The sequence below is a fragment of the Arachis ipaensis genome, chromosome B01 (assembly GCF_000816755.2).
Source record: "Arachis ipaensis cultivar K30076 chromosome B01, Araip1.1, whole genome shotgun sequence".
Classification (NCBI taxonomy): Eukaryota; Viridiplantae; Streptophyta; class Magnoliopsida; order Fabales; family Fabaceae; genus Arachis; species Arachis ipaensis.
Window position 1 is genome coordinate 27,429,081 of NC_029785.2, and position 9,321 is coordinate 27,438,401.

Consider the following 9,321-nt stretch of genomic DNA (forward strand, 5'->3'; position numbering starts at 1 on the left):
ACTCTCTTAAAAAAAACTTAATTAAGCAATTAATTATCCCAACCCTAAAACAAACATCACTATTAAAGACAAAAGTAAAGAGAGAAAAAGAATTACAAAAACATTATAAACACACTAAAAATAAATCACCAAATAAATTAATATATATAAAACAGTTAAAAGAATTAATGCCACATTTAATAGTTGTTTTTTTGTATATATGTAATATAGTTAAAAGAATTAATACCACATTTAATAAATAAGATATTTTAATTTAAAGCTTTTTTTTCGATTGTGATATAAATTTAATTTTGATACACTGTCGGTGTAAGTCAATTTTACACATGCATCAAATTACATATCCGCAAAAAAATTATCTTTTATATTTGACTACGTGAATAGTCATCTAAACAAACGGATGTATTTGGATGACTATATAAAATATTTTACATTATCAGTACATCAAAATTAAACTTGTGACATTTTAAAACTAAAGGTTTCCAAGTGATATGTGAAGAGAGATTGAATTAAAAAATCACATTTTGTAGCTTATAAAAGTAATTCTGTAAAACTTGTAAAGTAGGAGATTATTTAGAGAGAGAAAGAGAGAGAGACTCCACCACAAAATATGGCAATTTGATTATAAATACCAATTCAAAAAGTCTTACCACTCTTTTACTTACCTAAGTTACTCCTACCTTAATAACACCTCAAAGAGTTCACCCAATTTAAAGAAAGGAGAACAAAATGCACTCTAACTAACACAAGTTCAAATCAAAATACTCAAACAAAAATGAAAATAGTTTTTGTGTGATTTCACTCTCTTTACCTTTTGTATCTTTCAATTAAAGCTTAATCTATAGACAATAGAAAATTTGCAACACACTCAATAACTAAAAAAAATACGATTGCAGCAAAGGCTGAGTTTTTTCAATCTGAATCGGTTGCTTCTTTCTTGGTTGATTTCCTCATACATATATGCAGCTTAATCTTTTCTTCAATATAGGAATCATTTCTTCTTTTATTGTAGTAACCATTGCACTCATCAAGGACATAGCTATTAGCTTTGATTGAGTATAACATCTTTATTTAGCTTCATAACAAAGTGCGGCAGCTTTTTCTACATAGAGTAATATGATTATTGAAGATAATAATCAATCATGAACTATTTTGCATGAATCATGAATTGTTTTATGTGACTATTTGATTGTCTTTCAATTAATACCAACAATATTTATAAAAAAATGGTTATAATAGGATTTGTTAATTATATTTGTTACCATAAGGGTTAATATTTAATTTTTGACTCAACATTAACTTTTACAAATAGGATAATTTTTTTTTATGAGTATCCAATTTATTCCCTATTCATTCCTTTTTTGAAGGGCTATATAATTTCTGAAAAATAAAATAAATAAATTAGTCTCTAAATTTAGATGTCATTAGGCAACGTGATATTTCTATAAAATTCAATGTTGAAACAAAATAGAGCTTATTTATGTGTCATGTTAGAGTGATAATATAACAGTTAAGTATCGTATTAAAGATGAATTAGTGTAAACCTACCTTTGGATCCTTGGATTTAAACATAAAATTTACTGCCACTAATGGAAATTTGCTCGAGAATGCAGAATAATATAGGAGGTTGATTGGCAGGTTATTTTACTTCACTATTTCAAGACTCGATATTTGCTTTGCTGTGAATAAACTAAGCCAATACATGTCTTCTTCTCGCACTAACCATTTGGATGCTATCATGTTTTGAGATAATTGAAGTATGCACCTGGACAGGACTTGCTTTTTTCAGTTTCTTCCTCTTTATCGGTCAAAGCATATGGGGATGCTGATTGGGAGAGCTGTGCCGAAACCAGACGATTCACTACTGACTATTGTGTCTTCTTTGACAATTCTCTAATCTCATGGAAGTCGAAGAAACAAGACACCGTTTTGAGGTCCACGGCTGAAGCAGAGTATCGATCACTCGCCAATGTCACTGCTGAAGTTGTGTGGATTATGAGACTGCTTTGGATTTTGAGATACAAGTTGATCCGCTTTTCATCTTCTATGATAGTAAAACTACAATATATATTGCTGAGAATTTCACCTACCATGAGAGTACCAAGCATATTGAAATGGATTGCCACTTTACTTAAGAACGTGTACAAGACAGTACCGTGAAGTTGGTGTCTGAAGTCAGGACATCAGCTTGCTAACATTTTAACAAAAGTTGTGCAGCCTACCTTATTTAAGAACTTGATCAGTAAATTGAAAATCATTCACATTTTTTTTTTCTAACTTGAGAGAAAATATTAACTGATATCTTACTTTATTTGTTATAATTGTTATTTATTTACTATAGTTAGTTGGTTAACTTTATTTAAAAAAGAATCTCTTTTGTTAGATTTTATTAATGATTTGTTGAGATAAATCGATATGTGTATGTATATGTGTATATATATTTTACATCTAAGCTAATAAAATAATAACAAAAAATTATTTTTTTCAGTACCAATTCTAGTTCTAACATTAAAAACTTATTTATCCTTAATATCCCAATGCATAATGATGTTGTTGAATCTTTCTATTGCGAATTTGAGTATTATTGATGAAAAATATTAAGGATTTCGATCGGTTTCCAAAATATTTTTCTTTTAATTCCCGTTGAACCCCGAAGCCAATTCAAGGAAACAGAAGGTAACAATCATGTGACAATATGGCTAAAAATGATGACAATCTTACGTAGAGTTCTATAAATTTCTGGATTTTTTTTAAATAAATAAATAATTTAAAAATAATTTAAGTTTTTAAGTTTTATTACTTATTTTGTTTATTGTATAAATAAAATGATTATGCACGTATCTTATTTACACTGTAAACGAGATATATTCTATTACACATGTGTGCACCCACGACACATTTATCAATATACGTGTCTTATCTTATTTCTAATGTACCTGAGATACGTGCATAATTAATTTGTTTATACTTTAAACAAAATAAGTAATAAGACCTAAAAACGTAAATAACCTATAAATTACCTATTTCAGTAAATAAAAGAAATAAATTTTTATTTTAAAAAACACAAATTCTTATATTGAATAATGAATAGTTTTATTTTACATGAGAATTCACTTTTACTCATATATGTAGTTATGTACTATTTTGTCATTTAACAAGGATGAAACATTTAAAATTTTGTAAACACTCATATTACCATGAATCAGTTAAGTTGGATTACTTTGAAATCTAAATTACCAATAATGTGACTTAGCTAAAACAAAATAAAGCTATGGGTTGTTTTATCTGATCCAACACTACGAATAATCTAAATATACCTTTTTCATCATTTCCCTACGTTGAATTTGTCATGAATGCTAGCTAGTATGCTACAGATCAGGATATGAGATTCATGAGACCATGATAAGCAAATTAGAATTTCTTATTGAATAAAGAATTAAAAAGTTTAGTATGAATTTAGTATCGATTACTAAAATTTACTTCAAAGTTAGAATTAAAATTTTAAGACAATAACAAAATTGACGCAAATTAAATGTCAATACTTTTAAATTTTATACATAATATAGGAGAATTATTTCGAGGCGGATGGACTAATTTCAGGGGCTCCAAAAGACAGAATACCAAAAAATTTAAGTTCTTTTAACTCGAAGCTAATCGATAAAATCAAACACTAGACCTGCATGGTCCCAAAACGACAAACCAAACCACCCCCGAAATGATAAAGCTTATATTTGGGAAAAGCTAAAGGATGTCCCTTCACCCTTGAGCCGTTTCTAAGTTCTAACTATTCAACTTTTTCTTCTCTCTCTCTCTCATGGACTGAGTTCATAAAACATCCCCATTTACGAACTATCAACATAGTTTCTACACACAACAGCACCCTTCAAAGTTCTCTCTACACAAAGCTCCAAACATCTTCAGTTTCCTGTATTGAATGAGAAGAATAAATCCCATCAATATACCTCACAAACTCCTAATATATTTACTAATGTATTATCCACACTATGCCATCCCTCTTCACAATCAAACACAACCTGAAAAAATTTGTAACAGGTGATAATAAGAAAGAGGGAAAAAAAGAAAAGGCACTATAAACTGAAAAGATCTATCCTGCAGAAAAAGCAAAAGCCCATGTTGGGAAAACTTACTGTCAAGTAAATAGTTAACACTGCTCAGAAAATTATATCCCTTTTTATTCCATATTTCCCAATGCACTGGAATCATGAAGTAAAATATCTTCTTGTATAGTTTTGGAATTTGATTGATCAATTATTTCGTCATGATTAAATTGATCTGCTCTGGGATTCTGCAAATTATCCCCAGGCTCCTCATTAGGGTTGATCAGAACATCGACTTTCTCAGAAGCCACTTGTGACACATGAATGACCTTATCTACCATTACCACACGAGTTTCTTCAGTGGTCCCTTGGGTTTGATTTGATGATGTACCCACAGACTGGGTCGAGACACTGAAAGCGAAAACAATAAACACACTTCATGTAACTATATGAACCTAACTTCGACAGAAGATTATCAAGTAAACATGTATATAGAAAATAAATAAATAAATATAAATGATTCAAGGTAATGATTTTGTACCAGTCAGAAGGACTTTTGATTGTCGTCTCTTCTGCTCTTGGTCTCTTATTCTGTCCCAGACCTACAAACGAATCACCAGCTTTATTGTTCATGTTGGAACTTCCCCTTTTCCGACGTGCAACAAGACGCTCATCTGAAAATAAAGCAGCTTTTCCATTCACATCTTTAGTTTCAGATTCAATGGCACTTGCTCTGCTGGCATCTTCAACCCGAGAAGGAACTTCGACTATTACTTTTGGTTCTCCAAAAGAAAATCCTGTTTGTTGGCTACGGCTAGATTTACGAGGTGGGTTGTCATTTTCAACATGCCGCTGTCCGCTGCTAACATTACCATTACTGGTACCAGATATGAGGTGCGTACCCTCATTTGCCATAATGGACTTGTCTGAAGTTCTGGAAAACCTTTGTGTGCAGGCTTTAATCAACGAGAGAATAGGGCCAGGAGAAGCAGGTGATTTCTTCACAAGTGAAGTAACTAATTCATTTCTGGTCTTATCAACATTCTGCTGAAGAATCATCTGCTTCAAGTTTTTCCTTGCAGATATTTTCTGCCGGTTAGATTCCATGTCGGAATTAAGCAATTTAACAACAGCAATGTCTTCGGAGACAACTTTCAAATCCTCTAGCTTCTTCAATTCTTCCATATGAGCACTGATTTCAATCCTATCAGCATGCAACAATTCTCTCTGCTTCTGGAGCTTATCCCTTTGAGCCTCTAGTTCCTTAATGCAGTTAGTTAACTCAGCCCATTCCTTGTTTCTCTGGTCTCGATCCAGATTTATCTCTGCACGCTCATTCTGAAGCCTTTCCATCTCAAAGGAAACCTGTTCCAACTCTTTTACAGCTTTTTCCTTAAGAACATTAATATATTGGAGTTCCCTATTCTTTTCTTCCTCAAAAGCCATTTCTCTTTCTTTCAAATAACTTTCCACTTCTTCGCGCCTCTTCTCAATTAGGTTATTCAGCTCCCTCTTTTGCATCTCAATGTCCCGCAAAAAATCTGCTCGCTCCTGCTGCATCTTGGTAAACCACTCAGAATGTTCAAGTGCCATCTTGTTCAAGAATCTTTCCCGCTCACTTGCAAGTGATGCCAAGTCCTGGGAGTACTGATTCCGCATATTTTCTTTTTCTTCTCTTAGCTTGTCACGCTCATTCTTAATGAAAGTGGAAACAGCCTTCCTCTCCTCTGCAACAAATTCGGCTTCCTTCTGCAACTCGTCTTTCTTTTCATCAAGAAGCTCCCACTCAGCTTCAAACTTTGCCTTCTCAGCTTTAAGCTTATCTGCTTCGGCCAAAAGCTCCAATTTCTGGGATCTTACAAGGTCAATCTCTTCCTTCAGTTTCATTTCAAAAATTGACAGGTCACCTGTTTCACTTTTCATGGCCTCAAATAACTCCTTTGCATTATCAACTTGTCTTCCTTTATCCTCCAAAGATGCCAAAGACTTCTGCAGATCTTGTTTTGTTTGTTCAATTTCATGTTTCTCCTTTTGCAAAAGGGTTTTATTTGATTCAAATTCCTTCTCAGCAGCTCTCAAGCTTTTATCTTTTTCTTCAAGAGTACTTGACAGATCTTCCAGTTCCTTCTCCTTATCACTCAGTGACCTTGACCGAACATCCAAATCATGCTCCCTTTCCAAGATTTGGTCCTCCCTTTGTTTAAGATCAACCTCCTTCAATTCCCAAGCTCTTCTCTTCCTCTCGATTTCATTTTGAACCAATTTCCGGTGCATTTGTAGCTCAGTTTCCAACTCATGTTTTCTTGTTTTCAATGCAGCTTCCTGACCAGCTATAGCTTTCTGAATTTCATCCTACATTTTCAATCAAGCTAAATTAATGTACAGAAAAAACTTAGAATTTTAAAGTAAATAAATGTGAGAGAACATACACATTCTCTACTATCAAGTTTTCCTTGAAATTCAACCAACTCTTGCTCTTTCTTGTTCAGCTCGGTTTCCCGTTTAGCAAGTACCTATATTTACAGAATGCAAATCCAAACATGAATAACAGAAAGATAGTATATAGTTCATATTAATTTCATCTAGACCAAGAATTTCAGAGACAAACCTCTTCTCTTTGTCTTAGAGTGGCATCCATCAGTTTTAGATTGGTTTTCTCATCATGAAGGGCTTCAAGTTCCTTCTCAAACTCCTTTTTTGTATCCTCTAATTCTCTTTGAAGACGATCTAGTTCCTGAGACCTACTAAAAAGGTGATCCTCTCTCTCATTGAGCAACGTTTGTGATTGAAGTAGCCTTTCCTGTTCTTGCTGTAAAACCTTCTGCCTTTCAGAAAGGGATTGCCTCTCAAGTATGATCTCCTTGTCCTTTTCATCACAACTGAAACACACACGCGCACACACACACACACACACACACACACACACAGATCATCATACTTTTTAAACAATCAAATTTTAACAACATATGAAATTTAACATTGACTGTGAGTTGCACCATTCATGATCTGATTATTGTCAGCATTCCAATCCAAAAATTGAGTAAATCTTTTATGTAAAAGAAGATTTCAACCCAAAGGAATAACAAATTTCATTAATCAATCTTGCTTCTAGGATTTTCACAGTCTCCTGTATACAGGATTTGTGTATTAAAAAAGAAAGGTTAGGTATCCTCCTAAACAAGCCTTTCTAGACAACACAGGTAGGTATGTTGCATAATCTATTCATACAAGCTTCCAATAACAAGGGAATTAGCAAATCAATATACCATAATTAAAATGACTCTGGGATAAAAGGAAAAATGCAAATTATATAGAAAATAACATACTCTGACTTGAAAGTAATGATTTGCCGCCTTAGGTTATCTTCCCGTGCTTCAACATCACGAAGCTTCCTTTCTGCAACACCAGTAAATCGGTTAGCCTCTGCTTGCAAAGACTCAGCCGAACGCATCATCGCCTCAGCCTCCGTAAATTTTTTCTGAGCTTCATCTATCAACTGGTGTGCTTCCGCAATTTTACTCTCAGCTGCAACCTTGGTTTCAGCACATTCAGTACGCATCTCATGTAACGCCTTCTCAAGCTACCAAAATCAATAAAACATAACCCTCTAGACGTTAGAATAACATTTGGGCAGAACAAACTTTTTCTTATGTTGGGAGAGAGAAAGTATTGAACAAGCTTACACTTGCTATGCATGCTTCTTTGACACCTACTGTCTTCTTCAAACTTTCTTCGCGTTGTCTTGCTTCAGTTAAAGCAGATTTAGTCATGGCTGAATCATGTTTATGCATTAACTCAGAAGACTCAGCCAAGGTCTTAACTTGCTCATACTTGGAAGCCAATTCCCTTCTCTCCATTATGAGAAGGCCCATGTGATGCTGGTGATCATATATCTACATCAAAGTTGCAGGTTAGATAAAAAGTAAAAGTAAGAAATGAATAATGAGTTTTCTAGGCAATTATATAAGGCCTCAAACCATACATTTCTCACTGAAACGAAATACATCAAACATCATTCAGAGTTTTCACTTGAAAATGCAATTCAATAGATAATTAAGTGAGGGGCAGAAGTTGATTTGGTGTAAGCAGTAACAAAACTATTCAACTCAGAGCTCTGTGATCTAACTTCCTAGAACTCTTAGGCTGAGAAGCTAAAAATTCAAATTTGAACCGCTTTAGTTACATGGTCCCTATATCAAAATCCAAACTTTAGAATGTGCAATCCAAACTTCAAAGCATTCTATAAAAAGACATATGGCCATTAATCCTCAGGTTCCAAAATCCCACTAATAATCCAAAAAACTACATTTTTTTTAAACAACCATAACATCAACATTTCAAGTTATTTAGCTATTTACCAATATAGAACATGGCAAAGCATCAACCCATTAAGGTTATAGTTGACAAGCAACACCGGCAACATGAAAAGAATTGACAAGATGCCATATCAAGTGGCATTTATCTTCTGGAATCAAAGTACGTCTTAAAGGAAAACACAGTGATCTAAGCCCTCTCAAAATATCATTAATGAACATACACCCAAATATAAAAACCATGAAAACAAGGCCGTTTTCATCCCTATTATCTTAAACCGGAAACAATTTAACCCAATATATTCATACAATTATGACTCTGCTCAATGTAACCAAGAAATGCAAACTCGGTTGTCCAAAATCCCTAAGAAACCCACGATTTCTTACTACCTAAAATCAAACTAATGGAAAAAAAGAAATTGTAATGAAGAATTTTAAGAACCTCAGCTTCGAGCTTGGCGATGTAAGCAACAAGGGCAGCTTTGTCTTTCTGCTTAATCGATTCCTCATCAAATCCAGATTCCTTGAGACGTTTCCAAATCTCTTCATCACTGAGAGGGCTTCTCAAAACCCTAGAACCCGGCGTTATGGATAAGTGCTTGGTAGAATTAGTGGGAGTAGCCATTGACAGAGGCGTCGAAACCTCCATCTCCTACACTCAGTATTCGAATCTCTTATCTGCTTCTTTGAAACGCTAGTCTGTGTTTTTAATCTGCTTTTGGGCTTTGGTGGGTGGGACAGTGTTGAGGAATTGAAAGTTAGAAGAAACGCACTTTACTTCCTGACTCGTTACTCGGTACACTCTGTATTTGGGCTGGTCTCTATTCTTTTCCACTCTGGAAGTGTTGGCGACGCCTTGTCAAACGACGTCGTTTTACTTGACCTTCATTCAAGTGTTGTAGGCGCGTTTTTTACTGTACGAAGCTTGGATAGGATAGATAGGATTGTAGAGA

The 9,321-nt window shown here is 33.9% G+C and overlaps 1 protein-coding gene across 1 annotated transcript; it reads right to left on the reverse strand.

The window, feature by feature from the left end:
* LOC107628024 (protein CROWDED NUCLEI 4) lies at positions 3,516-9,018 on the reverse strand. Its single transcript, XM_016330831.1, has 8 exons — positions 8,811-9,018; positions 7,739-7,948; positions 7,382-7,635; positions 6,664-6,934; positions 6,485-6,568; positions 4,597-6,407; positions 4,146-4,466; positions 3,516-4,031 (listed from the first exon to the last, which is right to left on the reverse strand). The coding sequence occupies exons 1-7, from the start codon at positions 9,015-9,017 to the stop codon at positions 4,190-4,192; spliced, it is 3,114 nt and encodes a 1,037-aa protein (XP_016186317.1). The 5' UTR covers position 9,018; the 3' UTR covers positions 3,516-4,031; positions 4,146-4,189.